The sequence below is a fragment of the Sminthopsis crassicaudata genome, chromosome 3 (genome assembly GCF_048593235.1).
Source record: "Sminthopsis crassicaudata isolate SCR6 chromosome 3, ASM4859323v1, whole genome shotgun sequence".
Classification (NCBI taxonomy): domain Eukaryota; kingdom Metazoa; phylum Chordata; class Mammalia; order Dasyuromorphia; family Dasyuridae; genus Sminthopsis; species Sminthopsis crassicaudata.
The window spans coordinates 651514224-651533355 of NC_133619.1; the positions used below are offsets into that span (position 1 = coordinate 651514224).

The window sequence follows — 19132 nt, forward strand, 5'->3', positions numbered from 1 at the left end:
CTTCCCAGCTGCGACATCCCAGGAGAGACCTGAGAGGTCGCCTAAGTTCAAACAGCCCCACTTTTACAATCTGGGGGGAAGCCGGAGCCCTAAGGGACAATTTGAACAAAGGCCCCTCGATTCCACATTGGCCAGTCCGGCCCCTGCAGGAGCCCTGAATGTGGGGGGGTGAATGGGGATCTCAAAGTTGTGATGACTCCCGTCCCTGATTCCAGGGTGCATGCAGCAGGTGCCACACCCCAAGTGACTCACTCCAGCTGCCGCCCCTCCCCCCAAGAACAGTGCTGCCAATGGGGCATGGAGGGAGTTTATTGGATCAGAAACTTCGGGGCTCACACTGGTGGGCTCTGGAGGTAGTGCAGCTGGAGTTGGGGCCAGGCCAGAGGCCTGGAGGAGACCAGGACCAGGAAAGAGAGCAGCAGCAGCAGGAACAGGAGGCCCAGGATGGGAGGCTGGGCCCCTGAAAAGCTGGGAGTCCTGGGGAAAAAAAGGCACAGCCAGAAGAAATAGGCAGAGGGGGGGGGTTCCCTGCCTGCCCCGAAGCCAGGAGCCCAAAGGCAGCCTACCTGTGTCTCGGGGCAGCCAGGGGGAGAGGGTAGATCTGTCCCCAGCTTGTCGTCCTCTCAGCTGAAACCAGTTGGCTCATTACAGGCTCCGGGGCCTGATGGACAGCTGGCTCACTGGGGCTGCTGGAAGCAAAGGAAGCCGCGGGCACCCTCAGCACCCACACGGGGAGCCGGCCCGCCGGTCCTTGGGTGGGCCGGGGAGAGACACAGAGAAGGGGAGAGAGGCGTGGCCAGACCCAGAGCCAGACCCAGAGGCCGGGGCTCAGCCCATCCTGCACTCTCCCCACATCCCTTCCGAGGGCCCGGCCTGCCCCCCAATGCTCGGCTTCCTCACCTGCCAGCATCAGGGCAGGTCCGGTCGTCAGGCTGTGGTCCCCAGAGGATGGTTGGGTGTGCAGCCTGAGGGAGCAAAGGGGCTGACCTGAGGTACAGCAGCTAAAGGGCCACTCAGATGAGTCACTCAGGAGCCCCAAAGTAACTGGGGCACAGTCACAGAGCTGTCATCTTCCACCAGAGCCCCTGGCTCCCACATCCAAAGCCTTGGACTTTCTCTTGCCTTCAATTCCCAGTTTTCAAGTCCTGAGGATTCCCCCTCTAAGTCTCCTGCCTCGATTTCTTTTTAATTTCACCTTCAAATGTCTGGCTTTCATGACCCTTCCCTCCCTGTTCCCATAGTTCCTTCCCTGGGACAGGAGGTGTAACCCCCAAAAGGCTCCTTAGCTCTGCTCTTTGCACTAGTAACTCGGAGATGGAGGGTGCCACAAACCTCAAAGCTACAATCCATCTCCCTCCTTTGACAAGGAAACAGGCCCGAGATCACATGAATGGGGACCGTTTGACGTGGGATGCAGCCAAGATGCACTGCCCCCAGACCCTCTTTCCCCTCAGCCACATGACCGGCCCCAGCTCTCAGAATCCTATTCACAGGCTGACCAAAGCCCTAATGCCCACCGAGTCACAGAGCTTGGCCCTCCTCCCATCCTGCGGGCTACGGGCCCTCAAAGCACTCTGGGTTGTGGGCTCCTCATTCTTTGGGCCATGGATTCCCAAGTCTCTGGGCCTTTGCTCACACAGTCGCACTGTTCCCTGTGCTCAGAGTGCCTCCCTCTCCTCCCGGCCTGCCAAATGCCTTCCCATCAGGAGTTCTTACATATGGGGAAATGGAGGCACTGACCGGGGAATGGGCTTGGCCTGCAGATGCAGGGCTCTGCTCTCTTTGCTCACACTGCTCTTTCCTTCAGGGCCCCATCTTGCTCTTCTGGTGGTCTTGTTGCCCCCCGTCCCTGCCTGTCCCTCCCCACTGGCTCTCTGATGCACATGCACTGTATGGAGGCCGGCCTGACCCCTCTACTGCCCGGGAGCTCCCCAAGGCAGGGATTGTGCCCATCTGGACTCCACTTCTCTCCCAGCAGCCCCACTACGTCTTCTGAAAGCTGAGCTGGGGCCTAGCCCCACGTCTGCCACCACAAGCTAGCCCTGGCCCTGTCACTGCCTTCCACAACAGGGGACCCTTCAATCATTTCATGTAACCTGGCTTTGCAGATGAGGAAACTGAGGCTCTCACGAGGGAAACCCGGCATTCCCCATGGAGCAGGAGGGCCAGGAGCTGGCCTTCTGCAGCCTGTGCTGCTGGACCCTTCCTCCGTGTGTCCAGTCCCGGGGAGCCCTGGGGCTGTCTGCCTGCCTTCCACAGTCTGACACGGCAGGACATATCCCAGGGTGCCTTGTGTGTGTGTGTGTGTGTGTCCGTGTGCTCCCCAGGGACCAGATTCACCTCCCACAAGCCTTCAGGCTCATTAGAGGAATTGAGTGGCTTATTATCCAGCCCTCCGCAGGTCAGGAGTGGGGCATGTGAGTGTGTGAGTGTGAGTGTGCGTGTGAGTGTGTGCTTGTGTGTGAGCATGTGCGAGTGTGTGTGTGCGTGTGCTCGCACGCTCCCATGCACAAAAACCGAGTCCATCTGTGCAGTCATTGGCATGGGAAGGGCTGGGGCTTCTATACCGTGTCTTGGGGCTTCGTCCCCTTCTCGTCGCCTCTTTGACTTTGGCTCTTTTGACTCTCTTCGAGTGACCTGGGAGGAGGACTTAAGGTCAGCCCCTCATTCCCGGCTGTCCCCCAGCCTGACCCCCTTTTCCTTCTGGGGCTCCCCAGGTTCAGCAACCCCCTTTGCTGGCTATGGGCTCCAAGCCTCTGCGCCCCGGCCATGAAACCCTCCGAGGTCCCAGTTTCGAGGTCCCCCATTATCCCCAGGGCCCCAGGCCTATGGGCCACTGTGTTCAGACATTAGCGCCTGCTCCCTCAGGGAGCGCATGCCCAGTGCTGGGGGCAGGATCACCTCTCTGGGACCCTCCGAGCCCATCTCAGCTGGCAGACAAGTCCAATTAGGCGCCAAGACGGCAGCCTTATTAGGAGCAGCACAGGAAGGAAGCGAGCCAGCCGGGAGCATGAGGGAGGAGGGAAGCAGAAGGGATGTGGGTGAGGGAGGCCGGAGGCGGGCGGCCAGGCCAGGCTGGGAGCACAGGAAATTGGGTTCCCAAGGTGGGGGGGGTGATTCCTGCTCTCCGAGGGCTGGGCCCTGACAGGAGCTGCCAAGGGGTATAAGCTGGATCCTCAATAGGCTGGGACTGCTCGGAGGGGCGAGGGGGAGCAGGGTATGACCTGGGCCCCCAGATGGGTTGGGGCTGAGAGTGACTGCAGCCAGAGGGATTGTGCTGGCTGGGCTACGGCCTGGGAGGGAGAAGGGAAGCTGAGGCAGGCGATGAAAGGGGGGGGGGGCGCACCAGGAATTCTTCTCCTCCCAGCTGCTGTGTGGTTCATGTGACTTCTCTTGGCCTGTGTTCTGGGAAAGGAATGGGGCGGGCTGGGTGGCTCATCCTGCAGACCCCCTTCTGCTCGGACTGCTCCCCGGCTCCTCCCTGCCCCCACTTCCCAAAACCCTCTCCCCCCATTCTCTCTCTAGGGAAGGGCTCTGGGCTCCAGGAAGGCAGTTATTTTTAATTCTGATAATGATTGCAAGGGAATCATTTGGAGAAGGGACTCACGGGCTTTATCAGACAAAGGAGCCGTGATATAGAAAAGTACTAAGACAACCCATTCTAGGGCACCCCAAAGGCCTAAGGCAGCACAGGAGATGCCGGCTGCAGGCGGGGGGCGCCTCAGTCAGAGACACGGCCCTCAGCCAACCCAGGCCCAGAAGCCCTCACTCACCGGCTCCTCGGTGGGGGCCTCCGCTCCTCCGGGGCCCTCCAGGGGCTCTCCCCAAGGCTGGGAGCCACACAGAGGGTTGAGAAGGCTGGCCCCCAGCTCATGTCTCTGAGAGAGAAGGAGGGAGTGATCAGGACAGGTCGGATGGGGAGAGGGCCCGTCACAGAGATGGGGGGCGAGGAACACGTGGGACTGTGGGCTGGGCCGGAGTGGAGCACGATGCAAAGGGATGAGGTGACGCTGGGTGGGAAGGCTGAGGAGGAGCTGGGGGAGGGGAAGAGATTTGGGGACTGGGGAGAGAATCAGGTTGGGGGAAGAGTCCAGCTGGGGGGACGGGATCGAGGCCCAGTCAGGGCTGGGGCCAGACCAGGGCAGGAGGCCCTGACAGGGGCGAGGCTCCTGAGAGGGGGCAGCAGCTGGCTTACTAGCCCCCTCTGGCCTCCAGGAAGCCCCCTGAGCCCCAACCCCAGGGGAGGGAAGGGTGTATCCGCCCTTCTTTGGAGCCCATTGGGTCCTGTTTCTGAGGGCTTTCTAGAAGGGAAGGGGCCCCTTGTAGGTCAAGAGTCAGGCCCCCAATTCCACTCAGTCACAGAGCTTAGGCAAAGACCTGTGGCTGCCCATCTCCGGCCCTCACGGTCTCACCTGCCGAATCGCCTCGATCTCCAAGCACAGCGACTGCGGGTGCAGCTTCATCCATCCGCCCACTAGCTCATGGGGCCCTTCTTGAAACCTGGGCGGGCCATGGAGAAGTCTTTCCCCTGGTCTGCCCTGCAGCCCTCCCTCACTTCCCGCTGCCCGGGGTCACTCCCTGGGGGCTACAGGCGGCACAGCCCCCACCCAGCGGCCCCCTCCCTCACTCACCCCTCAGGCCCCTCCCGGCTCTGATTCAGCTGCTCCTCCAGGTGGGAGATTTTCTGCTTCAGCTCCTAGGGGCGAGGGAATATAAGCAGTGACCCCCCCAGCCGGCCCTCCCTTCTCCGGGCCAAGCACCCACCCACGTGTGCCCTCTCAGGGGCCCCTCCTCTGTGGCCCCCCCAAGGGTCCCTGAGCCACCCTTCAGAGGTATAAAGACCGAGATGGGGAGAGGGCCCGTCCCAAGGGAAGCGGAGCGCGGCCCAGGGCCTGGCACCCACCTGGATTGTGGCCCTGTACTCCTCCAAGGCCTCGGTCAGATTTTCTGTCCGATTTGTCCGCTGGCAAACCCAGAAGCAGACCCAGAGTCAGTGAGGGGGACTGGGGGGCCGGGTCCCTGGGTCCCTGAGTTAACGGGCTGGGGGAGACTAAACGAGGGCTCCTGGGGCGAGTGGCGCCCCGGCCTCCGGCCGTGCTGGGTTAGCCCAGGGACGGCCCCTGTCCCCTGGTCCTCGCCCCTCAGGGTGAGGCTGAACGGGAGGAGGAGGGGAGGGGTGGCCCACCTGGCATGCTGACCCCCCCTTGTGTGTCCCCCCCCACTCACCTCAGAAAGGACATGGTCTCGATGACAAATGAGGCTCTCATACTCACACAGCTGACGCTGCAGGGAGGAGAGGGGCCAGTCCATCTGTTCATGCCTGAGCTGGACCTGGAGCTCCCAGGAGGTCAATTTGTTCTCCCCCCAAGCCCTAGCCCCGAGGACAGCCTTGCCTTCAAACTTCCCTAAGGTCCCCGCCCCCCTCCGGGATCTCAGCACCCTCAGTCCCTGGAGTGGAAACTTGGAGTCAGGAGACCCGGGTCCCAGGCTGAGCTGCCTCTCAGCAGCTGTGTGAGCTTGGGCAAGCCTGTTCCCTTCTCCTGGCCTCAGTTTCTCCATCCATCCAGGGAGCCCTGCCGATCACCAACATTCACTCCAAGATCTCTCCTAGACCAGGGGACCTGAGGAGGGGGGTGGCCCAGAGGCCCCCGGGGGGGCAGGGGCAGTACCCTCAAGGCCTCCTTCTCCACGACCAGCTCCTCGCTCCTCTTCTTCACACCGTCCCTCTCGGCCAGCAGCTTCCCATTCTGGAGGGACACAGGAGAGAGCAGGCGGGCTGCTCGGGCAGCGGCCCCGGAGCGGAGCGGGGCCCCTGGGACGAAGGCCTGGCCCGGGCATCCGGCCAGCTCCCCGCCAAGTCGCCTTCGTCAGCTGCCTCAGGCTGTCTGGTGAAGGGCAGGCAAGGCCATCGAGGCCCGGCCGCTGAGTCACGGCCTGCCCGGCTGCCAGGAGCAGGTGTGGGCCGGGAAGGCGCCCGGCTCTTCTTTCCCGCCCCGGTGTCATCTCCTCAGCCCTGCTCTGTCAGCCCAAAGGAGCCCGGAAGGCCCTCTGGGTCAGGCCGCAGGATCCTGCTCCCTCCCTGTGGCTCCATGGGAGCGCCATCCTGCCTGACCCTCGTGACCGCCAGGGACATAGAGGGGGACAGACCCTGAGCGGGAGGGCGACTGAGTTTCTGCTTTTCCCTTTCCTCCTGGCCCCATGGCCTGGCAGTGGTGGAGGCTTCCCGGGGACTCTGGGCTAACTCCTGAGGCAAAGATGACTCTGTTCAGTTAATGGCGCCTCTCTGGCCTTGGAGCCAGACAACCTGGGTCCCCGCCTGGCCCTGCTTCCCATTCCTCCTGGCAACTTGGACCCTAGACTCCCTTCTCTGGGCCAGAATGTGCTCCCTGGCAGGATTAGCCTGGAATACTGAAGTGCCCCTGACTTGATGTATGTCTGACCACTGGCATAAGTCTTTCCTTCCTTGGGCCTCAGTTTGTCTCCTGCTCTCTTGGCCCCTTTCAGCCTAATTCTGGGACCCAGTGACTCCACGAATAGCTTCTCTCCTGCCCTGGGGCCCCCTCGACACTGAAGGGACCCGGTTTGGGCTGGGGTTGACGTCTGCGCCCTCGCAGATGATCTGGGCTCACCTGGCACTGCCCCCTTAGCCCAAAAAGCCGGGGCAGTGCCAGAGCCATTCTGGCCAGCCCCTCAGAGCTGGGGCAATGACCAGGGTGAGCATTTACATCTCAGCAGGGAGCAAAGCCAGAAAGCGGCGCTTGGCTGTGTGGCCTTTGAAAGGGGATGGAGAATATTAATCATGCAGATGGAGGAGATGAGAGCTGCTCTCCCCCCGGAAGCTCCTGCTGCTCACTGTTAGCCCCCTGCCCACACCCTCTCTCACTTCCCAGGCCTACCTCCTCCTGCAGGGTCTCCACCTCAGCCACCAGCTGCTGCTGTTCTCTTTCCTGCCCAGGGATCACAAGGGAAAAGCGAAGCCATCAGTGGGGGCCTCCGGGGCCCGGCCCTCCCCTCCCGTGCTAGGCTGGAGGAGCCTCTGTGGCATCAGGCTCAGAGCCACAAGGAGCTGGGCCAGTCTGTGGCAGTGAGACCTGCCAGGACCTCCCCAAGAGCGCCGACGCCATGCCCTCCCATGGTAGACTTGGTCCCGGGTCTCTGCTCCTGCTTTGTCCACTCATCCACCTGCCTTGGTGGGTGTCTCCAAAGGCTCTGTGCCAGCAGGTGAGGGTTGGGGTCAAGGGAAGAACAGACCAGGGCCTCCCTTCAGGACCTGGGGGCAAGGGCAGACTGGCCCGGGACCCCGCTCACCGTCTGCCGGGCCTGGGCCACAAGGCTGCGATTCTTCTCCTCTAGGCTTTTGGCCAAACTCTTCATGTCTTCTAGTTCCTCATCCACTGCCTTGGCAAACTGCAAAGCCTGCTGGGAACTGAGTCAGGAAAGAAGAGATAGGTGGAGGACTCTACTGGGTGCCAATGGGGAACACTGGGCTAGAGACCATGTGGGAAGGGGCTCCTGGGGGCCAGAGAGTTCACATTCGAGGCACTGGGAGAGGTCAGAAGAGTTGGCTAGGGAAGGATATATCAAGGACCCCCAGGGGAAGTGTAGATGGAAGAAGCACAGGGGTGGGAGTGACCCCAGATTCGGGGGGCCTCAGAGGTTCCTGGGGAGAGGGTCCCAGAGGGATGGGAAGGTCCCGGATGCTGGGGGCTGACATGGGGCACCTGCGGAGCTGCTTTCGCAGGGAGGCCAGCTCCTCCCCGAGGCGGGCGGCCCCCTCATCGGCCGTCTCCACGCTCCTCTGCAGCTTGGCGTTCTCCCCCGCTAGCCGGCGGTTGCTGAGTTCCAGCTCCTCCAGGTTGCTGAGCAGCTCGGCTGTGGCTGGCCTGCGGGGCGAGGGAGCGTCAGCTCGGTGGCCGGGGCCAGTCTCCTCTCTGAGAGGGCTTGGTAGCCCCCGGCTCCCTCCGATTAAGGAGGCCACCCCTCTGCTTGTCTCCCTTCTTCTTCCTCCCGGATCTTTCCCTAAGAGCTGGTGCAGGTATGTGTACGCGGGCTGCATGTCCACACACACTGGCATGGTCCCCCCTGGCTTCCCGGAGCCCTGGGCTATTCTTGCCCAAGCCCAGGGCCTGGGCACAGTAAGGGCTAAGGGTCCCCAGGCCCCCTCCAAGGCCTACTTACAGCTCGGGCCCCAGCTCCTCGTCTCCATAGCTCTCCAGCTGGGCTGGGATTCCTACGTCAACACGGACACACAGATGGCCAGGAGGCCGTGAGCAGTGACGGAAGCGGTCCGTGAGACCCTCTGCCCCCCACGGCCAAGGAGCCAGGCCCTCCCCGGGGACAGCCTGAGGCCCCCCTCCCCCGTCACAGGATACGGGCAGGAAGGAACGTTAGGGGTCATCCAGCCTAAAAGCAGCCCACCAAAGAGGAAAGCAAACGGGCGGAGAGAGGGAGAGATGGCTTGGCTCAGAGTGGGCAGCAGGCAAAGGGGCTGAAGGTTCTCACCCCATCGGGAAGGGCAAGGCTGGAGAAGGGAGCGCCTGGCAGGGCCCAGAAAGGATGGGGACGGCAGAGTGGACCGGCACTTTGGAGGGCATCCAATGTGATAGGGGGGAGGGCCCCGGACTCCCTGGGAAGTCCCCCCGCTGCCTGACCCTGGACTGGCCTGCTTCAGGCTATAAATAGGCCTTACCAGATGGCAGGACGCTGGGTTCCACGGCTGCCTCCTCCTCCAGCTCTAATCCCCTGCAGCAAAGGGAGGAAGCTCAGAAAGCCTGCAGGCCCAGCCCTCCTGGGCTAGCAGCGGGAGGAAAGCCCAGCCAGAGGAGGAGGCCCAGCAGGATGGAGCGCAGGCCAGATGGCCAGAGCCCACTCAGGCCCATTGGAAAGGACGAGAGGAGGCGGGGAGATAAGGAGGATGGATGGGCAGGGACCAGTGCCCCCTTCCCGCCTCCCACGCCCATGACAGACTCCCACCGGGCGTCTGGGGTCACACCCAGGGTTGGGGCCCAGGGACCAGAGAAGGAGAGGGGACACCCACGGCCCCAGCTGGCAGGTGGCGATCCAGTCCTGCATGATGCTGAAGAAGGTGGCTCGGTTTACAATGGCGGTGGGGCCCTCCCCACTGGGGTCCAGGGCCTGGGCCAAGCTGCACAGGTCACTGTCCTGGGGACTGCGCCCCGTCACTGCTTCTAGATAGGCCAGAACCTGCCCCACAGCTACCACACCTACAGACAGCAGGGAGGAGCTTGGGTAAGTCCAGGCTTGGCCCTCCTCCAGGTTCTCCCAGGCTCCTGTGGGCCAGTTCTAAGGATTCCCAGGGCATCCTCTTCCCTAAGACATCTGGGCCTTCACCTGCCCCCCCAGTGCTCCGTGCTCCTAGAGACCTCCAATTCACCCCGTTCCCTCATCCAGGTCCGTCCCTCAGCCGGATCAGTCCTTCGGCGGGGTCAGTCCCTCAGCCGGGTCCGTCCCTCAGCCGGGTCCGTCCCTCAGCCGGATCAGTCCCTTGGCTGGATCAGTCCCTCAGCCAGGTTGGCCACTATGCACCAGAGTTCCACCTTTGGCTCCCTTAGTCACAAGGTTCTCAGTGGAGGCCTCCTCCCCAGGATTTCCCAGTGGCCTCCCTCCTCACCTTTCTTTTCGGAATCACAAGCTTCAAAAGTAGAGTTGAGCACCTGCTCCTCCAGGCTGAGTGTGGCCCCAAGCCCCCAGTCCTCAGGCTGATCCCAAAGCACAACTAGGAAGAGAATAGAGATGGGAAGGGCAAAGGTGGGAAACTGGTTAGACCCCAATCCCCCAAGCCTTCTGCCTGCACCAGTCTTTCCCTCCCTCCCATTTGCTCCAGCAGATCTTCCCTTTGCCTCTTCAATGTCTCCCAGCCCCTGGCTGCTTCCCTGCTGCCTCCAAACATACCCTTGTCTCCCTCAGCCCCAGAAACCTTCATTCAATCCCTGAGGAGTCCCATTCCACCCTGGCCCTCCTTTTGTGGTGAAACTCCTTGGGAAGGCCACTTAGGATCTGTCTCCGCTTCCTTCCCTTTCACTCTTTCAAATTCTCTTCAAGTTACTAAAATAATGGCCTTTTCTGGATGCTTTTGCCTCTTGACCTCTGCCGCCTTGGACACTGCTCATCATCCTCTCCTAGATTCTCTCTTCTTGGAGAGAAACCCCTTTCCTCTCTCCTGTGTCCCTCAGTCTCTGTCTCCCACCCCCTCGCCCCGTTCTCTTCCTCCCTCCCTGACTTCTCCTTCTCAGTCTCCTTTGCTCGATCCTCTAGCACATCTCCCCCTCTCACCACGGTGTCCCTCGGGGTCTGTCCTGGGCCCTCTTCCATCCTCACTTGTCATCTCCCCGGCTCCCAAGGATTTGACTACTGCTGATTCTCACAGGCTCGAACTTCTCTGCTGACTTCCAGACTTACATCTCCAGCTGCCTTCTGGACTCTCCAATGGGATGGCCCAGAAACCTCTTAGTGGACCGCCAAAAGTACTCGTTATATTTTCCCCAGAGCGCTGCCTTTTCCAACCTTACTCTCAAGGGCAACACCATCCAAAGTCCGCTCCAACACGCTGCTCTCTCACCTCACCCACAGCCAGTCCCTCACCAGATTTCACCCTCACATCATCACATCCTTTTCTCTCTTTGGTCATGGCCCTGTCTCTGATGTAAGCCCCATCACCTTATCCTGGACTATGGCACTAATATTCTGGTTGCTCTCCCTGCTTCAGATGTCTCCCCAGCCCAGGCAACCCTGTACTCAACTTCCAAATGGATCTTCCGAAGAAGAAGGACCGGGACCGTGTTCTCCCCCCAACAATAACTCCAGCTGCTCGCTCTCCAGGATCACAGTCCCTCCTAACCTGCCACTCCTGTCCTTCCTGTCTGAAAACTTTCCTCCTTTCCGTGTACTTTATGATCCAGCGACCCCTTTGCTGTTCCTCCCACAAGAGCCTCCAGCTCCTTCCTCCTGCTATTTCCCTTGGTGATCCTCCATGTCTGGAAGTCTCCCTCCTCCTCTCTGCCAGGCTCCCCTGAAGCCCAGCTCAATTCCAGGAAGCATTTCCCAATTCTCCATTCTAGGAGTCATTTGACTTTCTCCAAGATATCCAGTGCATCTCTCTCCCATTAGACTGTGAGTTCCTGAAAAAACGGACTAGTTTTCCATATTGTTTGGAAATTTAGCACATTGCCTGGCACCTAGTAGGCATTAAATAAATGTCTGTTGACTGACTGCGTGAGATCAGACCAACCTTTCAGACGCTAACGCTTAGGTTTCCCTGAAAATATGGGACAGTGGAGGACCAGAGTGGGGAGTAGTGATAAATTATTGTCCCTCGAGAAAGGGTTAGGGAAGAAAAGGAGAATAGAGGAGGGGGCTAATTGACAAGTTCTTTCAATATTCCAGTGCCCTCTCTCTCTTGCATAGCCAACAGGACCCTTGAAGATCTCTATGATAGGCAGAGAGGTGGGCTGAGCAGGAGCACAGAATACTGGGAGGAGCCGGAGTCCCAAGTGGCAAGAACAATCCAATAACTGTCGGGAAGCTACATCGATCCCTGGCGGAACTGTCTCCGGCTGTCTGACCCCAGCCCCCGATGTGAACCTCTCCTTATCCCATCCAGCTGCTCTGCTCTGTACAGACGTCATCAACTCAGAAATGAAAGCAGGCAGGCAGGGAGAGGGATCCTTGGAGTGGAGTCAAGGTCCTCCTATCTTTGGGCACATCTTCCCTGTTTCTGATAGGTCGATATTCACACCTTTGCCTATGTGTGTCCACATCTCCCACCTTGGAGTCTATCTCCTTCCTGTGTCTCTGTGCTTTATTCCTAAATTGTCCATCAGCTGTATATCTGGCCTTCAGAAGCCCACTTCCTCAGACAGTTTCCCTCTCCTTGCCATACCTCGCACCTTTCGGACACTCTGTCTCGGTCCACACATCTGCACCCATTTCCTTACCTTCCCAGTCTCTCCGTCTGTCTCACATGTCTCTGCCCTCATCTGCCATGTCTGAATCCCTTCTCTGTGCTCATCCTGGCCCCGTTGCACCCATCTCTGCATCTCCCCCAGCTCTCTCCTTCACCTGTCTTTCCCGTTTCTCTCCTATGAAACAACTTTTCCATCTTTGTCCCTCACTTATAACTGTCTTTGCCCACCCCATCCTCATGTCTACCTCTGTGCACACTCAGGACCACAGAGAGTTACAATCGGAGATCACCGAGTTAGGCTGAGCAGAGGACAAGGACATTTTTGTCCTTCTGTCCTTAGTAACCAGAACAGTGTCCACTACACCTCTAATGAGGGGGCACCCACTACTTCCACAGGTAGTCCACTCCATATTTGGAGAACTCAAATCATTGGGAAATTTCCCCTAAGATTAAACCTAAGCCTGAGTCTCAGCAACTTCCATTTATTCTTACTAGTTTGGCCCTCTGTGGCCACGTACAAGGCAAATTATTCCTTTAATGGCAATTTGGTGCCCTTTAAGTCTTCTACAAGTTAAACATCCCCTGTGCCTTCACAAAATAGTTCTCTCTTATACTAGCATTGTTCCTGAAATGTTGTCTTTGGAACAGAACAAGATGTTCCAGATGTGGTACAGCTGGGATGGGGGCCATGGGACCACCAATTCCCTAATCCCGGACACTGTGCTGTAGGGACCCTAAGATCCCATTCACTTTTGTGGCTGTCATCCCAGGGATTCTGGTTGAAACTAGGGCTTTCTCCAAGCCCCAGATCTTCTACAGGTGAACCGCTGTGGAGCTTCAAGTCTTCCAACTCACAAACTTGCTCACTTTCTGACCTTGACTGGACATTATCGCTGCATAATTTCTAGCTGGCATGACTTCTGGGATCTTGACACTTTGGATCACCCTTTCCTCAGTGGGCATCCAGAAAAGCCTCAAGGAGACTCTTCCAATTGGTCTGGTGATTCCTCAGCCCCCTTTTTGAGTGCTAAGTTGGAGGAGAAAACCTGGTCTCCAGTTCTCTGTGGCTTCTGTGTGGGCAAGCCTTGGTTGGGGGTGGGGGTGGATTAGGTAATCTGTAAAATATCTTCCAGCTTTAAATCAGTGACTGTTATTCGTGTCTGTCTTCACCACTGTACCCCAAAGCTCTTCTCCCACCCTAACCCTCTTCTCTTTTTTATGCTTTCTTACTTGGTGACATCATCTTTCATGCGTTTAATTTTAAGCAGATGACTCCCTGAGCTGTGTATGAGAACTGTCTCCAATTACTCGGCTTTGGCTGCACGGGGTGTCTGGTAGGCACTGAAGATTCAACACGTGCAAAACAGACCTCCTTCCCCCAAACCCAGCCCTCTTCCCAGCTGCCCTATTTTTACTGAAAGCATCACCATCCTTCCAGTCACCCAGGTTTCCAACCTTGGAGTCCCTCTCAGCTCTTCCCTCTCTCACTCCCACATAACCAATCAATTGGCAAATGTTTCTTCCATTTTCGCAGCATTTTCCCCATCTGTGTCTTCCCTCTACTCGCACAGCCCCCGCCCTCCTTCAGGCCCTTAGCCTCTCTTGCCAAGACTCTCTCCTTAGTCTCCTAATTGATCTCTCCCACTTCAAGTCTCTCCCTCTTCAATCTATATTCTACATAGCAGCCAAAGAGATCTTCCTGCACTAAACAAATTCCGAAGGCTATTTATTGCCTTTAGGATCAAATATCACAGGGTCATGGAATTGGAGATTTGGAAGAGCCAGCTCAGCTCGGATGCCGGTGAGCGCATGTAAACTCTTTGTTTTGCTTTTAAAGCCCTTCACCAGCCAGCTTCGGCCTACCTTTCCAATCCTGCTATATATTATTCATGTACAACAGGGAACTCTGAGGTCCAGAAAAACCAGGCTTCTTGGTGTTCCTCACATACAACCTTCCATTTCTAGTCTCAGTGCCTTTGAACTGGCCAGAATCCACATCTTCATTTCTCTCTCTCAAAATCCCATATTGGGAAGGTACAGTGAATAGAACACCACTTCTTGAAGGCAGGTAGACCTGAGTTCAAATCTAGCCTCACTTACTAGTTGCATGACCTGAACAAGTCACTTACTCCCAATTTCCTCCAAAAAAATTTAAATCCTCTTCTCTTCAAAATTCAACCCAAGCCAATATCTTCTATGGGAAACTTCACTTCCCTGATCATTCTTCATCTGCTAATTTGTATATATTTATATGTGTACATGGTGTCTCTGCCTCCCCCAGACTAAGTTCCGTGAGGATGGTGACTTTTTTTATTTTTGTATCCAAAGCATTTAGCCATCGTGTCTGAAACAGCAATAAAAAAAAAAAGCTTTTCGGTTTTCATCCACTGTGTTTGCGGCCTTTCCCAGCTTTGTTTCATCTGCAAATCTAATAGATAAAGACATGAGTCTTTAACCAAGTCATTAATACAAATATTCTCTAGAATAACTCATGCCTATTGTCTGGGAGTGTTCTGAAAACTTTTCTGTCGAGTACAGTCTAGTCCATATCTCTTCATGTAATCAGGTGCATGAAAGACTGTAATCTTGGTTAACTTCCTCGTTGTATTCCTCAAATTTACTCACAGGATAACTTTGTCAAAGAAGGAAATAAGAATAAGCCTGGCAGGGAATAGTCTTGGGGAAGCCATGAGGCTCTGTCACCACTGCTTCCTGTTCAGAACGTTTATTAACAAAGTCTTCAATAAGAGATAGAATCTGGATAGGAGTTAAAGTCAAGCTCACTGGCCATTTTCTTTCTGTGTTGGAAATGGGGATGTTTGCCCTTCTCCGGTCCCCTCCATCCGGCCTGTTAGCCAGCATTCATGTTTATCATACAACATGTGGTTCTTGCGGCATTGTGGGATATTGTTCGTCTGCACAGTGACTTGGAACTCGTCAAAGGCTACTTGGCATTCTCACCATCTCCTCTCCTTATCTTGGATTTCAATAGCCTATTAGCCAATTTTACTCTATTCTTTGCAAGTCAAGATCATTCTCTTTCATGAGGCAAATGGAACAAAAATTTTAAAAATGGAGTAACTTCCCCACACACAGCCCCAGCCCCTTCTTCATGCATTATCACTATTGTGATGAGCAGTGACCTCACTCCTTCCTCACTCCTCCTCTAGGTAGAAAGTCCTTCTCCTCTGTTTTAGCATTTATTGTTCCCTCTCTCAAACAATTTTATCCTCCTCTTTGGCGTTTCCTCTATCTTCCCCTTGCTTCTTCAGAATTTGCTCCTCTGGAGCCCGCTAGGCCACTTGTACAGTTTTATGCATAGAGACGACTCCTATTCTTTGAACCATTTTTGATCTGTCCTTTCCAATCCAGAGCACCAGCTTCTAGCTCGCTTTCTTGGCTATCACAAGTTCTGAGATGGCGCAGGGACTTGCCCAGCCCCCTCCCCAAGACTGCTGGGATTTCTGCTCCACTTTGGGAGGGTCGCTTCCAGGACAACCCTTCCTCTCTGCTCCTACTTTGCCACTTGGCAGAGAGGTTTCCTGGGCCATTCACTTCCTCCTCCGGGTCTGGATGTCCGGGAAGAAGTCGGAGGTTCCTGCACCGCCCAGAGCGCAGCCCAAGGTTTGGGGCCCCTGAGGGCCCAGGCTCGCTGACAGGAGGCTAATTCTCGGTCTGAGCGGCACCCTCCTGCTAGAGGCTGAGAGGGGTCACCCACGGACAGTCACCTCTCTTTCTCCATGAGGGAACACTGAGGCCGGACCCAGCCCGGGACAAACTCTTAAGCCGTCCCCGGCTAGATTTTGCCACTGAAACTTTCCGGGGTCCCCCTGCTCCTCGATCCTGCGGTCTCCCCACCAGCAATGTGACCTTCCACCTTGGAGCCCACCCTGCAGGATGCTGCCCTGACACACACACCAGCTCTTGGCTGGCAGCTGAACCCCACAAAATCCCTTGCCTTGGCTCACTCCCCAGATTCATCCCTTAAGGACATCTTCCTGAGACTCATTAGAGGCCATTTCTTCTGAATTTACATGCCAGGCAACTGAGGCCAAGAGAAGGTAACCTCTCACCTAAGAGTAAAAACGTTTCATTTTTCTGGGAACGGAATCGGGGTTCAATGGAACAAAGGTTTGGGCCCAAGGTGACACAATTCCAAAGTGGGGCCCCCAGGCTGGGGCCATTCCCCATGCCTTGCCAGGCTCTGCCCCGTGCCTTTGCCTCACCCATGCCCACTGTAGTGCCTGGCTCTTCTTTATCACCGGGCCTACCTTGCTTTGTCCTCCCTAGAAGGGTCCTCGCGGGGGGCAAGCACAGTAGGGGGCTGCTTTCTTCCCCCATTCTCCCTTTTTTTGCTGTCCAGGACCCAGTACTCCCCCCACAGTGAGCTGCCTTTCCCCACCAGTCAGGACCCACCTATCCCCTGAACCCCAGGGCCTCTGAGGCCCTGCCCATGCCCCACCCAGCCCCCCACGGGAAGGTTTAGTTACCCACTTTCTGGCGAAGGGCTGGCGGGTCTGGGGGTTTGGCTGTCTGCCCCCTGGCTCTGCCTGACGTCCATGGAGGCCGAGGGGGGCCAGCTCAGGCGGTGGCTGCTGTTTCCCTGTAAGCAGAGAGAGGACTGAGACCTGAGCCAGCCCCGCCTGCCCCCCAACATTTTAATTACTGAGTCTAGATCATTATCCAGAGCCTGTTCCCCTTCTCCCCCGGCGCCTGGGGCCTGGGCTGGGCTCCCTCACGGGGGCCACAGAGGCCTTTCACCCACAGGATTGGCGGTTCAGCTCCCCAGGACCTCCTTGAAGGATCTGGGAGCTGAGGGGGGCAGCTCTAAGAGTCTTTGGGATGTTCAGCAACATTTTGGGCCATTTCTGACAAAGTTTGCCTTGGGGAGGGTCCTCTCTCTGACCAGCTCTGGTGCCTGACAAGACTGGGGGTCAAAACAGGCTGCAGGATTTCACCAACACTATTGGGGTCCTTTCTAACATGGCTAGCAGCCTCTCTGACAAGCTTGGGAGGCACTTTCTTCCAGGGTTTGGGGGATTCTTTCTCACAAGGCTGGGGGTTTTTTCTCACAGGATTTGGGGGTCACTCTCTGACAGGCTTGGGAGTTCTGACAAGTTTGTGGGAGCCTCAGTGTTTGGGGAACCCTTTCTCAAAGGGTTCCTTTCTCACAGGGTTTGGGGGAATCCTTTCTCACAGGGTTTGGGAGCACTTTCTCACAGGGTTTGGGGGATCCTTTCTCACAGGGTTTGGGGAGCACTTTCTCACAGGGTTTGGGGCTCACTCTCTGACAGGCTTGGGAGTTCTGGCCGGTTTGTGGGAGCCTTTCTCAGTGTTTGGGGAGTCCTTTCTCCCAGGGTTCCTTCTCCCAGGGTTTGGGGGCACTTTCTCACAGGGTTTGGGGGTTTCTTTCTCACAGGGTTTGGGGAGCACTTTCTCACATGGTTTGGGGGTTTATTTCTCATAGGGTTTGGGGGTTTCTTTCTCCCAGGGTTTGGGGGCACTTTCTCACAAGGTTTAGGGAACACTTTCTCACAGAGTTTGGGGAGCACTTTCTCCCAGGGTTTGGGGAGCACTTTCTCACAGGGTTTGGGGGATCCTTTCTCACAGGGTTTGGGGAGCACTTTCTCACAGGGTTTGGGGCTCACTCTCTGACAGGCTTGGGAGTTCTGGCCGGTTTGTGGGAGCCTTTCTCAGTGTTTGGGGAGTCCTTTCTCCCAGGGTTCCTTCTCCCAGGGTTTGGGGGCACTTTCTCACAGGGTTTGGGGGTTTCTTTCTCACAGGGTTTGGGGAGCACTTTCTCACAAGGTTTGGGGAGCACTTTATCACAAGGTTTGGGGAACACTTCTCACAGGGCTGGGGAGCACTTTCTCACAGGGTTTGGGGAGCACTTTCTCACAGGGTTTGGGGGTTTATTTCTCACAGTGTTTGGGGGTTTCTTTCTCACAGGGTTTGGGGAGCACTTTCTCATAGCATTTGGGGAGCACTTTCTCACAGGGTTTGGGGAGCACTTTCTCACAGGATTTGGGGAGCACTTTCTCACAAGGTTTGGGGAGCACTTTCTCACAGGGCTGGGGAGCACTTCTCACAGGGTTTGGGGAGCACTTTCTCACAGGATTTGGGGCTCACTCTCTGACAGGCTTGGGAGTTCTGGCCGGTTTGTGGGAGCCTTTCTCAGTGTTTGGGGAGTCCTTTCTCCCAGGGTTCCTTCTCCCAGGGTTTGGGGGCACTTTCTCACAGGTTTGGGGCTCCCTCTCTCCCGGGAGGTCTTAGGGTACCCGGCTCCCCTTCTCTCTGACAATCACGGTGAGGAGCTCGCCCCTTGAAATTTGGGCTTCGACAACTGGCGGGAAGCCGGGGGCCGGTGCGGGGCGCCGCGCCTTTTCCCGCCAGAATCAGCAGGCCTAGGGCGTAGAAGCGGCGGCTCTCGTGAGTACGCATGCGCCTTGCGTTCACTATGCCCCTGCCCCTCAGGCGCCCCGCCCTCGAGGCAGGGCGCAGGCGCACGAATAGAACAACCGTTGCCAAGATATGCGCGTGCGTCGCGGCCAAAGTTTCACGCCTGCGCATAGACCCTTCTTCCCAGTCCTGCTCCAGGGAGGGCGACCCCTGAGCTGGGCGGTTTGGGGTCGGCCCTTTCTTCACCCCTCCCCCTCCTCCAGCCAGGGGCCGGGTCTTGGTGGGCCTAAGCCTTTCCAGGGATGCTTTGGAACGCGTCTGGGAGAGGCAGGGGAGGCTGGAGCTTAGCCACCCCGAGGCAGGAGCGCCCCCTTCCCTCCAGCAGGGGGGCCCCCACTCTTGGTAGCCACGTTGCCCGGGGTCCTCCCTGGACTCCCAAGCGTTGAATAAAGTCTCGCCGTCACGCCCCTCTAGCTCCGGTGACTCCCGGTCCCCCGGACGTCGGCTTTCCGGGGACTTCCCGGCTTTTCGCGCCCCCGCCCGGCCACGCCCCTCGGCTGCTCCCAGTAAGGCCCGGGGGCAGCAGCTCCGCCCTCGGGCTACGCGCGCCACGCGGCCCGACGAAGGGAGCTGGGGGCGCCCCCAGAACGGCCAGCGCCGGGGCTGCGGGCACGCCTGGGAAGCCGCGGGGTCCCCCTGCTCGGGGGCGCTCATCCCCCTGCCCCCGCTGGAGAACTAGGCGGGAAGCCGTGCTGAACGCCCCGCGCTCACTGCGGAGCTTTACATGCTCCTTTAGCCGAGAGGCCGCGG

General features: G+C 57.6%; 1 protein-coding gene across 15 annotated transcripts; it reads right to left on the reverse strand.

Annotated features, from left to right (window-relative positions):
- Nucleotides 1-291: 291 nt before the first annotated feature.
- KASH5 (KASH domain containing 5) lies at nucleotides 292-18436 on the reverse strand. 15 transcript variants are annotated; one of them, XM_074308177.1, is made up of 21 exons: nucleotides 18202-18317; nucleotides 16418-16526; nucleotides 9632-9736; nucleotides 9038-9224; nucleotides 8690-8742; nucleotides 8179-8230; nucleotides 7722-7883; nucleotides 7309-7426; nucleotides 6897-6947; nucleotides 5670-5747; nucleotides 5227-5283; nucleotides 4904-4963; nucleotides 4632-4696; nucleotides 4413-4500; nucleotides 3774-3878; nucleotides 3347-3405; nucleotides 2902-2967; nucleotides 2568-2637; nucleotides 901-965; nucleotides 567-689; nucleotides 292-477 (listed from the first exon to the last, which is right to left on the reverse strand). In XM_074308177.1, the coding sequence occupies exons 2-21, from the start codon at nucleotides 16482-16484 to the stop codon at nucleotides 333-335; spliced, it is 1776 nt and encodes a 591-aa protein (XP_074164278.1). In that variant the 5' UTR covers nucleotides 16485-16526; nucleotides 18202-18317; the 3' UTR covers nucleotides 292-332. The 15 variants fall into 15 exon arrangements, with proteins under 15 accessions (XP_074164278.1, XP_074164264.1, XP_074164263.1 ...); XM_074308163.1 differs by having other exon boundaries at nucleotides 567-686; nucleotides 18037-18315; XM_074308162.1 differs by having other exon boundaries at nucleotides 18037-18315.
- Nucleotides 18437-19132: the final 696 nt, after the last annotated feature.

What these genes read in the sequence shown, in the direction of transcription:
- KASH5 (XM_074308177.1), bottom strand. Translation starts at nt 16,484, where the DNA reads ATGGACGTCAGGCAGAGCCAGGGGGCAGACAGCCAAACCCCCAGACCC. An exon ending in TTGTGATTCCGAAAAGAAAG is followed by an intron (nt 9,225 to 9,631) that starts GTGAGGAGGGAG and finishes TGCTGTCTGTAG; the next exon opens with GTGTGGTAGCTGTGGGGCAG. An exon ending in CTGGCTGCCCCGAGACACAG is followed by an intron (nt 478 to 566) that starts GTAGGCTGCCTT and finishes TTTTTTCCCCAG; the next exon opens with GACTCCCAGCTTTTCAGGGG.